The sequence below is a fragment of the Oncorhynchus mykiss genome, chromosome 24 (genome assembly GCF_057628025.1).
Source record: "Oncorhynchus mykiss isolate SJ-2025 chromosome 24, ASM5762802v1, whole genome shotgun sequence".
Classification (NCBI taxonomy): domain Eukaryota; kingdom Metazoa; phylum Chordata; class Actinopteri; order Salmoniformes; family Salmonidae; genus Oncorhynchus; species Oncorhynchus mykiss.
In genome coordinates this window covers 43,306,330-43,322,500 of record NC_143045.1, presented here as the reverse complement: position 1 = coordinate 43,322,500, position 16,171 = coordinate 43,306,330, and the positions used below count along the sequence as shown (strand labels likewise).

The 16,171-nt window shown below is 42.5% G+C and overlaps 2 protein-coding genes across 52 annotated transcripts in view; both read left to right on the top strand.

The window, feature by feature from the left end:
• aplp2 (amyloid beta precursor like protein 2) overlaps positions 1-1,881 on the top strand; it is a 142,852-nt gene extending 140,971 nt beyond the window's left edge. For all 50 annotated transcript variants that reach the window (XM_090219046.1, XM_090219036.1, XM_090219035.1 and 47 more), the window contains one exon: positions 1-1,881. This exon is cut by the window's left edge and continues 1,016 nt beyond it. The gene's annotated coding sequence lies outside the window, so the exon portion shown is untranslated.
• A 1,412-nt stretch (positions 1,882-3,293) lies between these two features.
• The window catches only part of st14a (ST14 transmembrane serine protease matriptase a), a 66,618-nt gene continuing 53,740 nt past the window's right edge, over positions 3,294-16,171 (top strand). For both annotated transcript variants that reach the window (XM_090219011.1, XM_090219012.1), the window contains exon 1: positions 3,294-3,356. In XM_090219011.1, the coding sequence (XP_090075137.1) occupies positions 3,309-3,356 (48 nt within the window). In that variant the 5' untranslated portion in view covers positions 3,294-3,308. The remainder of the gene's footprint in view (positions 3,357-16,171) is intronic.

The following is a 16,171-nucleotide window of genomic DNA, read 5'->3' as shown; positions in this document are numbered from 1 at the left end:
TGATCTCACAGCTCAGACCAGACTTACCCTTATTACACCCTGACCCATCTAAATGAACTGACTCGTACCCTTATTACACCCTGACCCATCTAAATGAACTGACTCGTACCCTTATTACACCCTGACCCATCTAAATGAACTGACTCGTACCCTTATTACACCCTGACCCATCTAAATGAACTGACTCGTACCCTTATTACACCCTGACCCATCTAAATGAACTGACTCGTTCCCTTATTACACCCTGACCCATCTAAATGAACTGACTCGTACCCTTATTACACCCTGACCCATCTAAATGAACTGACTCGTACCCTTATTACACCCTGACCCATCTAAATGAACTGACTCGTTCCCTTATTACACCCTGACTCATCTAAATGAACTGACTCGTTCCCTTATTACACCCTGACCCATCTAAATGAACCGACTCGTACCCTTATTACACCCTGACCCGTCTAAATGAACTGACTTGTACCCTTATTACACCCTGACCCATCTAAATGAACTGACTCGTACCCTTATTACACCCTGACCCATCTAAATGAAAGTGATGATACGCCCTGTTCATATCCACACATTCATATGTGAATGTACTGTGGAAGAGTGACCACGTTTTGTCTCCTGATATGTTCTCTGATGGTCCTGATGGGTTGTAGGGATTCAGAGTCCACGTTTTGTCTCCTGATATGTCCTCTGATGGGTTGTAGGGATTCAGAGTCCACGTTTTGTCTCCTGATATGTTCTCTGATGGTCCTGATGGGTTGTAGGGATTCAGAGTCCACGTTTTGTCTCCTGATATGTTCTCTGATGGTCCTGATGGGTTGTAGGGATTCAGAGTCCATGTTTTGTCTCCTGATATGTTCTCTGATGGTCCTGATGGGTTGTAGGGATTCAGAGTCCATGTTTTGTCTCCTGATATGTTCTCTGATGGTCCTGATGGGTTGTAGGGATTCAGAGTCCATGTTTTGCACAAGCGATGCAATGCTTTTAAAAATCAAGTAGAAATGAATCTGAGAACCATTTTATGGATGTATTCATTCACCTGAACAACAGCTGACCCTAAAGCACAGAACAGTTTGAATAGTCTTTCTCAAATCAACCCCAAACACGCTCGCTGGGGGGCTTGTGACCGACCAACAGACAGACCGATGTGGATGGAAAGAGACAGACAGATGTGGATGGAAAGAGACAGACAGACAGACAGATGTGGATGGAAAGAGACAGACAGACAGATGTGGATGGAAAGAGACAGACAGACAGATGTGGATGGAAAGAGACAGACAGACAGATGTGGATGGAAAGAGACAGACAGACAGACAGATGTGGATGGAAAGAGACAGACAGACAGACAGATGTGGATGGAAAGAGACAGACAGACAGATGTGGATGGAAAGAGACAGACAGACAGATGTGGATGGAAAGAGACAGACAGACAGATGTGGATGGAAAGAGACAGACAGATGTTGACGGAGAATGTGTGCAGGTTACTTTTAACGGGGAGGAGGAAAGACAAACAGAGAACCGTAGAATCAGGAGTTGATTCTCTCTCTCTTGTAACTGTCTCTGTATAGTTGGCGTTGCGATCAGGCGTTGCGATCATGGCTTCTCTTGGGAGGGTTTATCTGTGGTGTGCATTGTTTCTCATATGAACATTTTTCTTGTTTTATATTTTTCTCCTCCTGTGACAGTTTGCCAGTTATGCGTCTGTCTCACTATGCACTCTTAACGGCTATGTAACTACCTGCTTGACTGCAGCGATCACAATAGTAGTGATCAAACGGATTGATTGATTGATTTTAATTGATTGACACCAATGGAAACAAACAGATTCTGGTTACATGGGAGGAAGCACATCAATAAACCCACTACTTCCATAAAGTGCTTCCTGTCTCTTTCATTTTGGTGTTTTATTATCTACCTACTTCCTGTAATGCATTAGAAAATAGTTGTTTATTCATAGTCCATCACTACAAAACAACAGCTCCACTTGCTGATATACCTAGTTTCATGATAACCAGTCATCCGCGGGAGGTTCCTGGAACAGAAACCTCTTGGTCATACCGTAGGTCTACTTCGACTAAATTACCTGAGCGTGACTAAACGACAACAACCCCCGGTGCATACTGCTCCGTGACTCATCTCCCTATCACGGAAAGAGTTCAACGTCGATACCGAATTATAGGAATAATCCATAAAAAATAAAAAAAACGATTGGATATGTTCTACATCTAAGAGAGATTAAAATGTAATTAAATATGCCATGTTCATCAGCCTACCCTTATCTCAAATCAAAATAAAACGCTGCATTTTCTCCCGCCACATTCAGCCCTACCGCCACCTGCCGGTGTTTAGTTACCGCCGCATCAGAAACCTGTTACACCTGTTCGGTGACACCTGGGACCAATATGTCAAATCAACCTGGAAATAAACATTGTCAAGATCTCGATCTCTTCATGTAAAGCGAATTGATGCAGATATGAGTTATTACGTTTAGTCACCGCTTTATTCTGTATATCTGGCGATATGTGTAATATGTGTAAAATCTCTCAAGTCAAGGGTCTTTATTGTCATGGGAAACATGTTAACATTACCAAGTGAAGGAGATAATAAACAAAACATTAACAGTAAACATTACACTCACAAAAGAATAAAGACATTTCCATTGTCATTTAAGGTTTATAGAGCGTGTTGTAACGATGTGGAAATAGTTGTTCTCTCCTGTTGGTTGTAACGTCGTCTTGATGCAGGAAGTCACAGGTGAGTATCGTTTAAACAGCGACACGCCCTGAAACCCGGAGCTCCGGAAAAACACCGTGCAGGTCCTCGACAACAGGACTGAATCATACGTCCAAACACTTGTTTTGCAACTAAAACGAGAGTTTCTATTGGACAAATTCAGGTAGATCACTCCCCGTGTCGTTACGTTTGTTTCCGTTTAAGAAAAGTTTTGCAACGGAATCAGCGTAATGAACTACTCCTCAGATATCCGCGGTGGGGCCGTTTGCGATCCTTCCTGGAGGATACCACACTCTTAAAAGTGCGATTTGCTACAAAGGAAATACTCTGAGTTCATATTGATTGTATTGAAATTGGTTTCCTGAACTGTACTATTTCGGTTGCAGTGTTTTTTTTTTTTTAAATATATATATTTTTGCTGGTTTGTGAATCACCTGTTATCGTGGAGGCCGTGGGACTCCATTGAAGACAAAAGGCCTACCCTACACTCCCTCCCCTTGGAATTTACCTGAGGAGTAGCTGGCCTACAGAAATCAGGAACAGACAGATTTATCTGGTCGCCAGCCATCATGGACTACATGGACTCTGGAATGAGATACACCCCCAATAAGGGACCGGTACTGTGGCCGTTTCTTCCTCTGGTGTTTATTTTGGTGTGTGTGTGTGTGTGTGTGTGGACAAATAGCTTGTTTCATTGGGGACCAACTCTCACAATTTAAGCTTCTATTACGTGTGTGTCTGTCGTGCATTTTTTTTTCGATTGTTTAACAGCTGCCCAAGCTCTGTTTATTGACGGTTAGAGAGCAGCTCTGTTTATTGACGGTTAGAGAGCAGCTCTGTTTATTGACGGTTAGAGAGCTGCCCTGCTTATGGACGGTTAGAGAGCTGCTCTGCTTATTGACGGTTAGAGAGCAGCTCTGTTTATTGACGGTTAGAGAGCTGCTCTGTTTATGGACGGTTAGAGAGCTGCTCTGTTTATTGACGGTTAGAGAGCTGCTCTGTTTATGGACGGTTAGAGAGCTGCTCTGTTTATTGACGGTTAGAGAGCAGCTCTGTTTATTGACGGTTAGAGAGCAGCTCTGTTTATTGACGGTTAGAGAGCTGCCCTGCTTATGGACGGTTAGAGAGCTGCTCTGCTTATTGACGGTTAGAGAGCTGCCCTGTTTATTGACGGTTAGAGAGCTGCCCTGTTTATTGACGGTTAGAGAGCTGCTCTGTTTATTGACGGTTAGAGAGCAGCTCTGTTTATTGACGGTTAGAGAGCAGCTCTGTTTGACTGTTAGAGAGCTGCTCTGTTTATTGACGGTTAGAGAGCTGCTCTGTTTATTGACGGTTAGAGAGCAGCTCTGTTTGACTGTTAGAGAGCTGCTCTGTTTATTGACTGTTAGAGAGCTGCTCTGTTTATTGACGGTTAGAGAGCTGCTCTGTTTATTGACGGTTAGAGAGCTGCTCTGTTTATTGACTGTTAGAGAGCTGCTCTGTTTATTGACTGTTAGAGAGCTGCTCTGTTTATTGACGGTTAGAGAGCTGCCCTGTTTATTGACGGTTAGAGAGCTGCTCTGTTTATTGACTGTTAGAGAGCTGCTCTGTTTATTGACGGTTAGAGAGCTGCTCTGTTTATTGACGGTTAGAGAGCTGCTCTGTTTATTGACTGTTAGAGAGCTGCCCTGTTTATTGACGGTTAGAGAGCTGCCCTGTTTATTGACGGTTAGAGAGCTGCTCTGTTTATTGACTGTTAGAGAGCTGCTCTGTTTATTGACGGTTAGAGAGCTGCTCTGTTTATTGACTGTTAGAGAGCTGCTCTGTTTATTGACAGTTAGAGAGCTGCTCTGTTTATTGACGGTTAGAGAGCTGCTCTGTTTATGGACGGTTAGAGAGCTGCTCTGTTTATTGACGGTTAGAGAGCTGCCCTGTTTATTGACGGTTAGAGAGCTGCCCTGCTTATTGACTGTTAGAGAGCTGCCCTGCTTATTGACTGTTAGAGAGCTGCCCTGCTTATTGACTGTTAGAGAGCTGCCCTGCTTATTGACTGTTAGAGAGCTGCTCTGTTTATTGACGGTTAGAGAGCTGCTCTGTTTATGGACGGTTAGAGAGCTGCTCTGTTTATTGACGGTTAGAGAGCTGCTCTGTTTATGGACGGTTAGAGAGCTGCTCTGTTTATGGACGGTTAGAGAGCTGCTCTGTTTATTGACGGTTAGAGAGCTGCTCTGTTTATTGACGGTTAGAGAGCTGCTCTGTTTATTGACGGTTAGAGAGCTGCTCTGTTTATTGACGGTTAGAGAGCTGCTCTGTTTATGGACGGTTAGAGAGCTGCTCTGTTTATTGACGGTTAGAGAGCTGCTCTGTTTATTGACGGTTAGAGAGCTGCTCTGTTTATTGACGGTTAGAGAGCTGCTCTGTTTATTGACGGTTAGAGAGCTGCTCTGTTTATTGACGGTTAGAGAGCTGCTCTGTTTATTGACGGTTAGAGAGCTGCTCTGTTTATTGACGGTTAGAGAGCTGCTCTGTTTATTGACGGTTAGAGAGCTGCTCTGTTTATTGACGGTTAGAGAGCTGCTCTGTTTATTGACGGTTAGAGAGCTGCTCTGTTTATTGACGGTTAGAGAGCTGCCCTGCTTGAAAAGTCTAACAAGCTAGCCTGATCATTCATTGGCCTGATGAAGCTAGCCTGATCATTCATTGGCCTGATGAAGCTAGCCTGATCATTCATTGGCCTGATGAAGCTAGCCTGATCATTCATTGGCCTGATGAAGCTAGCCGGATCATTCATTGGCCTGATGAAGCTAGCCGGATCATTCATTGGCCTGATGAAGCTAGCCTGATCATTCATTGGCCTGATGAAGCTAGCCGGATCATTCATTTGCCTGATGAAGCTAGCCTGATCATTCATTTGCTTTGTAAATTAGCATTGTGGCCCTGGTCTGCTCATTGCCAAAGAGATATCTGATAGAATACACTGTCATCAGTCCCATTCATTCACTGCAGTCTTCCACGCAATCGGCCACCAGCATAGTTCATTGAAAATGCAACCAATAAAAGCTTGACTATTTTGGTGGGGGCAGCAGAGCTAGAGCGAGGAGGGGGCCCTTCCCTACCTATACAATGGTAAGAGAACTTAAACACCTGAAGGCTACACAGCCGTGGGTCTCTCACTGTTATGTTCTCCGAGCTAAAGACGGGCTCCCATCACATCAATCTCTACGCCGAGGGCGTGGTAGCAACTGACGGTATTAACTACGCTGTTAAAAGTCAGCGTCTATGTAGTGGGGGTTGTTTTCAGGCTGTTGGTCTGAAGACTGATTTCATGGCATGTCAATATGAAGAGTCTCCTACAGATTGAGCTGTAGTCATTAAAAGGTCATGCGATGCAGGATAGCTACTATTGCTACCAACTCCGGGCCCTAGTTATAGCTTACACTGTCAGGAAAAACTCTTGGACCTAAATTTAGCTCTGTGTTAAAATGCTGTAGAAAAAGAGTGGGAGTAGAATGAACCAATCAGAAACCACAACACGATGATGCGTCGATCCCATTGTCCTGTCGCGACATGTTCCCAGGGAACTGTGTACAGTTGTTACCGTGAAGGACGTGGAGAGGGTGGGATTTATACTTAAAACGTTTTAATCCCTTCAGAGTAGTGATGTTGTAATCTATACTGAACAAACGTATAGACGCAACAGTGTTGGTTTCATGAGCTGAAATAAAAGATCCCAGAAATGTTCCATACTGCACAAAAAAGCTTATTTATCTCAAATGTTGTACACAAATTTGTTTACATCCCTGTTAGTGAGCATTTTTCCTTTGCTAAAATAATCCATCCACCTGACAGGTGTGGCATATCAAGAAGCTGATTAAACAGCATGATCACTACACAGGTGCACCTTGTGCTGGGGACTATAAAACGCCTCTCTAAAATGTGCAGTTTTGTCACAAAACACAATGCCACAGATATCTCAAGTTTTGAGGGAGCGTGCAATTGGCATGCTGACTGCAGGAATGTCCACCAGAGCTGTTGCCACATAATTTAATGTACATTTCTCTACCATAAACTGCCTCCAACGTCGTTTTAGAGAATTTGGCAGTACGTCCAAATGGCCTCACAACGGCAGACCACGTGTAACCACGCCAGCCCAGGACCTCCACATCCGGCTTCTTCACCTGCGGGATCGTCTGAGACCAGCCACCCGGCTGGACAGCTGATGAAACTGTTTTCACAAACTGTCAGAAAACATCTCAGGGAGCTTATCTGCGTTCTCGTCGTCCCATAGTCTTGACTTGACTGCAGTTCAGCATCGTAACCGACTTCAGTGGGCAAATGCTCACCTTTGATGGCCACTGGCAGGCCGGAGAAGTGTGCTCTTCACAGACGAATCCCGGTTTCAAATGTACAGGGCAGAAGGCATCGTGTGGGCGAGCGGTTTGCTAATGTCAACGTTATGAACAGAATGCCCCATGGTGGGGTTATGGTAGGGGCAGGCATAAGCTATGGACAACGAACAAAATTGCATTTTATCAATGTCAGTTTGAATGTACAGAGACACAGCGATGAGATCCTGAGGCCCATTGTCGCGCCATTCATCCACCACCATCACCTCATGTTTCAGCATGATATCCAACAACTCAGTCTCTTTCAGTATTATAAATAAGTGTGAAAGTACCATGTCTTCCCCACTAGATTCCCCTGTTCCTTTTATACATTTTTCTCTTGTGTTTTATTAAATGGATCGCAACTTTGGTTAAAAAAAGTCGGACATGTAAATACAGGTAAAACTCAGTCCTCCTTGAAAGCAGTTCAGTGTATCCATAGCAACACTGCTTCCACCCAACTCTCATTGAAAAGTCTAACAAATGGCAGCTCTTTTTTTAAGGGAATAAACATCGAAGGGGAAATTAAGCCTAAGAGGAACTGAACAAGCTTGACTTGTGGGGATGACCACACTATGTATTTTTATCATGAGTAAAAAGCCAATAGGTTTTTCTACCGACAGTTGCAAAGAAAATGATGTGATCGTCTAATACGAAAGACCAGAAAAATAGTTAACAGTAGCAGGAACAGTGGCAGGAACAGTGGCAGGAACAGTGGCATCTATCAAGTTGGCATAACCTGGTAGTTTCATACACATTTTATAGTAAATAAAGCAAGCAACTTGAATGGCACATTTTTTATCTGTACAAGGGTAACCACCACCAGATTTACATAGTATGGAGACGCTGGTTGTTGGGTTTGGTGTGTGGGACCTGTGGGTGGTTACCAGTCATTGTATTGGATTCCTCACGTCTTACTTACTGTTAGGAAGGATTATGGTCCAAATCAGATGTAAGGTAGCTCTAACTCCAAAAAGTTCTGGGACACTGAAGTCCATGGAGAATAAGAGCACCTCCTCCCAGCTGCCCACCGCACTGAGGCTAGGAAACACTGTCACCACTGATAAATCCACTATAATTGAGAATTTCAATAAGCATTTTTCTACGGCTGGCCATGCTTTGCACCTGGCTACCCTACCCCGGTCAACAGCCCTGCACTCCCCACAGCAACTTGCCCAAACCTCCCCCATTTCTCCTTCACCCAAATCCAGATAGCAGATGTTCTGAAAGAGCTGCAAAATCTGAACCCCTACAAATCACAGGACTAGACAATCTGGGCCCTCTCTTTCTAAAATTATCAGCCGAAATTGTTGCAACCCCTATTACTAGCCTGTTTAACCTCTCTTTGGTATTGTCTGAGATCCCCAAAGATTGGAAAGCTGCCGCGGTCATCCCCCTCTTCAAAGGGGGTGACACTCTCGACCTGGCCAAGGCTTTCGACTCTGTCAATCGCCACATTCTTATCGGCAGATTCAACAGCCTTGGTTTCTCAAATGACTGCCTCGCCTGGTTCATCAACTACTTCTCAGACAGTTCAGTGTGTCAAATCGGAGGGCATGTTGTCCGGACCTCTGGCAGTGTCTATGGGAGTGCCACAGGGTTCAATTCTCGGACCGACTCTCTTCTCTGTATACATTAATGATGTCGCTCTTGCTGCTGGTGATTCTCTGATCCACCTCCACGCAGACGACACCATTCTGTATTCATCTGGCCCTCCTTTGACACAGTGTTACAGTAATTAACAAACCTCCAAACGAGCTTCAATGCCATACAGCACTCCTTTCGTGGCCTCCAACTGCTCTTAAATGCTAGTAAAACTAAATGCATGCTCTTCAAACAATCGCTACCCAACACCTGCCCGCCCATCCAGCATCACTACTCTGGACGGTTCTGACTTAGAATATGTGGACAAATACCTAGGTGTCTGGTTAGACTGTAAACTCTCCTTCCAGACTCACATTAAGCATCTCCAATCCAAAATTAAATCTAGAATCGGCTTCCTATTTCACAACAAAGCTTCCTTCACTCATGCTGCCAAACACACCCTCGTAAAACTGACTATCCTACCGATCCTTGACTTCGGCAACGTCATTTACAAAATATCCTACAACACTCTACTCAGCAAATTGGATGCAGTCTATCACAGTACCATCCGTTTTGTCACCAAAGCCCCATATACTACCCACCACTGCGACCTATATGCTCATGTTGGCTGGCCCTCGCTTCATACTCGTTGCCAAACCCACTGGCTCCAGGTCATCTATAAGTCTATGCTAGGTAAAGCCCTGCCTTATCTTGGCTCACTGGTCACCATAGCAACACCCACCCGTAGCACGCGCTCCAGCAGGTAAATTGCACTGATCATCCCCAAAAGCCAACACCTCCTTTGGCCGCCTTTCCTTCCAGTTCTCTGCTGCCAATGGCTGGAACGAACTGCAAAACTCGCTGGAGTCTTATATCTCCCTCTCTAACTTTAAGCATCAGCTGTCGGAGCAGCTTACAGATCACCGTACCTGTACACAGCCCATCTGTAAATAGCCCAACTACCCCCATAGTATTACTTACCCTCTTGCTCTTTTGCACCCCAGTATCTCTACTTGCACATCATCATCTGCACATCTGTCACTCCAGTGTTAATGCTACATTGTAATTATTTTGCCTCTATGGCCTATTTATTGCCTTACCTCCCTGATCTGCCCACACTACATACATGTTTCTATTGTGTTATTTGACTGTACGTTTGTTTATGTGTAACTCCGTGTTGTTGTTTGTATGTTTGTTTATGTGTAACTCTGTGTTGTTGTTTGTATGTTTGTTTTACTCCATGTGTAACTCTGTGTTGTTGTTTTGTGTCGAACTGCTTTGCTTTATCTTGGCCAGGTCGCAGTTGTAAATTAGAATTTGTTCTCTACTACTACAACAACAACAATTAGCCTACCTGGTTAAATAAAGGTGAAATAAATGAAACAAATTGAAAAAAGGTACTATATTTATTGAAGATTATATGTCAAATTTTGAGTTCAATTATTTTTTCATATCGAATTATATTTGAACAAAATAATGTTTCAGGAATGATAAACTTGTGTTTCTAACAACAGAAACTATTTTTTAAAAATCTGATATGGTGGGTTACAAGCTTTTTGAGGTGGATTGGCACACCTGTGCGTTTTGAGGTGGATTGACCCACCTGTGCGTTTTGAGGTGGATTGACCCACCTGTGCGTTTTGAGGTGGATTGACCCACCTGTGCGTTTTGAGGTGGATTGACCCACCTGTGCGTTTTGAGGTGGATTGACCCACCTGTGCGTTTTGAGGTGGATTGACCCACCTGTGCGTTTTGAGGTGGATTGACTCACCTGTGTTTTTTGAGGTGGATTGACCCACCTGTGCGTTTTGAGGTGGATTGACCCACCTGTGCGTTTTGAGGTGGATTGACCCACCTGTGCGTTTTTGAGGTGGATTGACCCACCTGTGCGTTTTGAGGTGGATTGACCCACCTGTGCGTTTTGAGGTGGATTGACCCACCTGTGCGTTTTGAGGTGGATTGACCCACCTGTGCGTTTTGAGGTGGATTGACCCACCTGTGCGTTTTGAGGTGGAATGGCACAACGATGCGTTTTGAGATGGAATGACACACCTGTGCGTTTTGAGGTGGATTGACCCACCGGTGCGTTTTGAGATGGAATGGCACACCGGTGCGTTTTGTGATGGAATGACACACCTGTGCGTTTTGAGGTGGATTGACCCACCTGTGCGTTTTGAGGTGGAATGGCACACCGGTGCGTTTTGTGATGGAATGACACACCTGTGCGTTTTGAGGTGGATTGACCCACCTGTGCGTTTTGAGGTGGATTAACCCACCTGTGCGTTTTGAGGTGGATTGACCCACCGGTGCGTTTTGAGATGGAATGACACACCGGTGCGTTTTGAGGTGGAATGACACAACGGTGCGTTTTGAGGTGGAATGGCACACCGGTGCGTTTTGAGGTGGAATGGCACACCGGTGCGTTTTGAGGTGGAATGACACCCCGGTGCGTTTTGAGGTGGAATGACACCCCGGTGTGTTTTGAGGTGGAATGACACCCCGGTGTGTTTTGAGGTGGAATGACACCCCGGTGCGTTTTGAGGTGGATTGACCCACCTGTGCGTTTTGAGGTGGATTGACCCACCTGTGCGTTTTGAGGTGGATTGACCCACCGGTGTGTTTTGAGGTGGAATGACACCCCGGTGTGTTTTGAGGTGGAATGACACAACGGTGCGTTTTGAGGTGGAATGGCACACCGGTGCGTTTTGAGGTGGATTGGCACACCGGTGTGTTTTGAGATGGAATGGCACACCGGTGTGTTTTGAGGTGGAATGACACAACGGTGCGTTTTGAGGTGGAATGGCACACCGGTGCGTTTTGAGGTGGAATGACACCCCGGTGCGTTTTGAGGTGGATTGACCCACCTGTGCGTTTTGAGGTGGATTGGCACACCTGTGCGTTTTGAGGTGGAATGGCACACCGGTGCGTTTTGAGGTGGATTGGCACACCTGTGCGTTTTGAGGTGGAATGGCACACCGGTGCGTTTGAGATGGAATGGCACACCGGTGCGTTTTGAGATGGAATGGCACACCTGTGCGTTTTGAGATGGAATGGCACACCGGTGTGTTTTGAGGTGGAATGACACCCCCAGGGAGAATATTATTGGCAAAGAAGATGCCGTATAAGTGTAGTAGTGTTCGGGTCTGAACCAACAGCAGTCTTGGCACAGAGAGCATTGTGGGTGATTGTAGTCAGGCAGTCTGTCTGTCAGGCTGGGTGTTGAGTCACTTGAGGTGTTATTGACGTTGGCTATAAGCCAATAGAACAGTCCTTCTTTAGGTTGTGTTGTTAAATCCCAAAATACAGCTTAGTTACTTTATGCTTTCGCTTTTTAAACGAATCGCCAACGAAACTCCAAAAACCTGAAGTGAGTTATTTGACCGAGTGATTAGTGGAGACCCACCTCTAGCTACCTGCCTGCTCCCTCCTAGCAGGTTTGGCAACATTTAACTCAGTGAAAGTCTTCCTCCCACTCTCTCTCTCTCTCCCTCTCTGCCTCTCTCTCTGCGTCTGCCTCTCCAATTCAATTCAATTCAAGGGTATTGGCATGGGAAACGTGTTAACATTGCCAAAGCAAGTGAGGTAGATAATATATAAAGTGAATATATAAAGTGAAATAAACAATAAAAATTAACAGTAAACATTACACATACAGAAGTTTCAAAACAATAAAGACATTACAAATGTCATATTATATATATACAGTGTTTTAACAATGTACAAATGGTTAAAGGACACAAGATAAAATAAATAAGCATAAATATGGGTTGTATTTACAATGATGTGTGTTCTTCACTGGTTGCCCTTTTCTCGTGGCAACAGGTCACAAATCTTACTGCTGTGATGTCACACTGGAATTTCACCCAGTAGATATGGGAGATTATCAAAATTGGATTTGTTTTCTAATTCTTTGTGGATCTGTGTAATCTGAGGGAAGTATGTATCTCTAATATGGTCATACATTTGGCAGGAGGTTAGGAAGTGCAGTTCAGTTTCCACCTCATTTTGTGGGCAGTGAGCACATAGCCTGTCTTCTCTTGAGAGCCATGTCTGCCTACGGCGGCCTTTCTCAATAGCAAGGCTATGCTCACTGAGTCTGTACATAGTCAAAGCTTTCCTTCAGTTTCCTGAGTTCACTGAGTTAATTTCCAACTCGTGAACTAGGGTGTGTAAACCAGACAAGGCCTTGGTCACTGATCCATCCGAAGCTGTGTCATCGGGTTCCAAACTACCTCTATACACTCCCACCCTTGTCAGCCAGCAAACATATCCAAGACTATTCTATTCTGCCAAGCCATTCATTACATCTCTGATATAATTGGTGAAGCGCTGTGGATTTTTAATAGATCAGAAGTAACATTATCTGTCCTATTGCAGGTACTGATGTCCCCCACATATTTCCCCCACATATTCCCCCACATATTTCCCCACATATTTCCCAGAAGTACTATACTGAATCAAACAGTAAACAGTCTTCCCTTGCCTCTGTTAAAGGATGTCAATCCTGTACCAATTCTCTGTCAAGTGTCTTATCTACTTTAAGAAGTATCTGTGCCCCTTATATATTTTCTTAAATATATATTTATCGATTTAAACAGTAACCCTTTTCACTCCAATCTCTCAAATACCACTAAGCGTCTCACTGTTTGACTTTATCTAAAATCATTGATTTTAGAAAAAAACGTGTCTGAGTGGCAATCTGCAAAGTCCTTACATTTCCTTAATCAATCTATATTGATCCTAACGATAATCCTAAATCATCACAGATGTCATATATTCCTGTTAAATTTAATACTATTTAAAAAACTCCTAATAATCAAACAAAGCCTAAACAAATGCTAACCATATCAACTCCTTCCCACACTAATAAGCTCTTTCCTTCAGGGGTCCTCAGTATTCTGACAATAACATGAATTAACCTTAAAATCAGTTTCATCAGTAATCTTGTTGTTGCATAGTGTGGACTACCTTATCTACAGTAATTTATCAGCCCTAAGAACTGAAACTTATTTTTCTATGTAATTTCCTGCCCTATTGGCTTAATATATCTCCTATCCAAACCTCAATGTATCTTATCTTCCCCTATTTATTCTCAATGATAAATATGATTTTTTTCACAGCTAATATTGTAAAACAGAATCCTGAACCACTTTCTCATCAGTGGTTCAAACAATAATTCTAAACCCCAAACTAAAACTCATTATAATTAATTTACCTTAAAACTAGTAACCCAAATGATCACAAATTCATTATACAAATGTCTCTCTTGAGGCTGATCAGACCCCAAGAGATAGCCAGATAAGGTCATAGGTCATACCACCCTTTTCTAGTCATGTTTCATACTACCTTAGACATATTAAAGAACCCTTTATCCTTAAAATAAAAAAAATCACTTGTGTAATTAAAACTCAGAAAATAAAAACTCATAAAGTTCCATATGTGAGCGTGCCTCTTTAAAATACCTTTGCACCAAAACAAATAGTCCTAACAAATGTTTTATGTGTATATATTCGCAAACCTTAATGAATAAACAAAACTTCCAGGCCTTTTTTCAATTTGGTCGTTTATGGCCTCAATCTCACCCAAGATTATAATCCCAGGAAACGTCTAAAAGTGAGACACCTAAACATCACTTTTCCCAGAAGAACACAACACTCCTAACTAGCATTCACTATGCTACTTCGATTCAGAAACTCAAAAGTAAACTATAAACCAAACCTAATGATGATTCCCCTTTAACTCAAATCATTAATCATCAGTTTTAAACAACGTCAATGTATATGTATACTTAAATGAACATGCTACCCTTAGATACAATTAACCTGATAACATTATTATCCAACGCTTCCCTTAGATACAATTAACCTGATAACATTATTATCCAATGCTTCCCTTAGATACAATTAACCTGATAACATTATTATCCAATGCTTCCCTTAGATACAATTAACCTGATAACATTATTATCCAATGCTTCCCTTAGATACAATTAACCTGATAACATTATTATCCAATGCTTCCCTTAGATACAATTAACCTGATAACATTATTATCCAATGTCTTCCCTTAGATACAATTAACCTGATAACATTATTATCCAATGCTTCCCTTAGATACAATTAACCTGATAACATTATTATCCAATGCTTCCCTTAGATACAATTAACCTGATAACATTATTATCCAATGCTTCCCTTAGATACAATTAACCTGATAACATTATTATCCAATGCTTCCCTTAGATACAATTAACCTGATAACATTATTATCCAATGTCTTCCCTTAGATACAATTAACCTGATAACATTATTATCCAATGCTTCCCTTAGATACAATTAACCTGATAACATTATTATCCAATGCTTCCCTTAGATACAATTAACCTGATAACATTATTATCCAATGTCTTCCCTTAGATACAATTAACCTGATAACATTATTATCCAACGCTTCCCTTAGATACAATTAACCTGATAACATTATTATCCAACGCCACCCTTAGATACAATTAACCTGATAACATTATTATCCAATGCCACCCTTAGATACAATTAACCTGATAACATTATTATCCAATGTCTTCCCTTAGATACAATTAACCTGATAACATTATTATCTAATGTATTACTTTTTCCCTCTGTCACAAATGTCGTACATTTCTCAGTGTAAGAAATCAGTCATTTAATCCCAGATATTTAAGAAAAATATAAACGTATTCTCCCTTGGCTCCTTCAACTCACATATTTTAGATAACTTCCATCTGTCCCGGAAGAAGCCAGAAGAGGACTGGCCACCCCACATAGCCTGGTTCCTCTCTAGGTTTCTTCCTAGGTTTTGGCCTTTCTAGGGAGTTTTTCCTAGCCACCGTGCTTCTTCACCTGCATTGCTTGCTGTTTGTGGTTTTAGGCTGGGTTTCTGTACAGCACTTTGTGACATCAGCTGATGTACGAAGGGCTATATAAAATAAATTTGATTGATTGAAGAAGGAATCCTACTTAATTAAACATTGTATTCTGGTGTGTTTAAGTTAAATCAACTCCTAAAATAAACAATAAACAAATAAACAAAACACTTATCATCAAAAAACAAACTATACAAAAACTCCCTACCATAATGCTTTCAGATGACAATATTACTCAGAGACTCATGTTTACATCTCAATAAAACAAAACACCGTTTGCATGTTCCTCAAGAAACAACTTGCCCCTGTTACAGATGTCTATGTATCAGGGGAAAAGCTCCAAACCAAATTCAACCTAGCTAATTTCCTGAAACATATGCAATTGTTTTTTACTATAGCGGTTGCTTTTCAACATTAATACCCTAACATGGTTCCACACAATGGAAACAGTGCTCAAATTCACTGGTGTTACTTAAACAATCAAACCAGGAATCAATAACCATCAGAATCCATTATCACGATGTTTTACGATTCAGACATTCAGATCTCCCTTTCTCATAGCCAAATACCGTCCAAATGAACG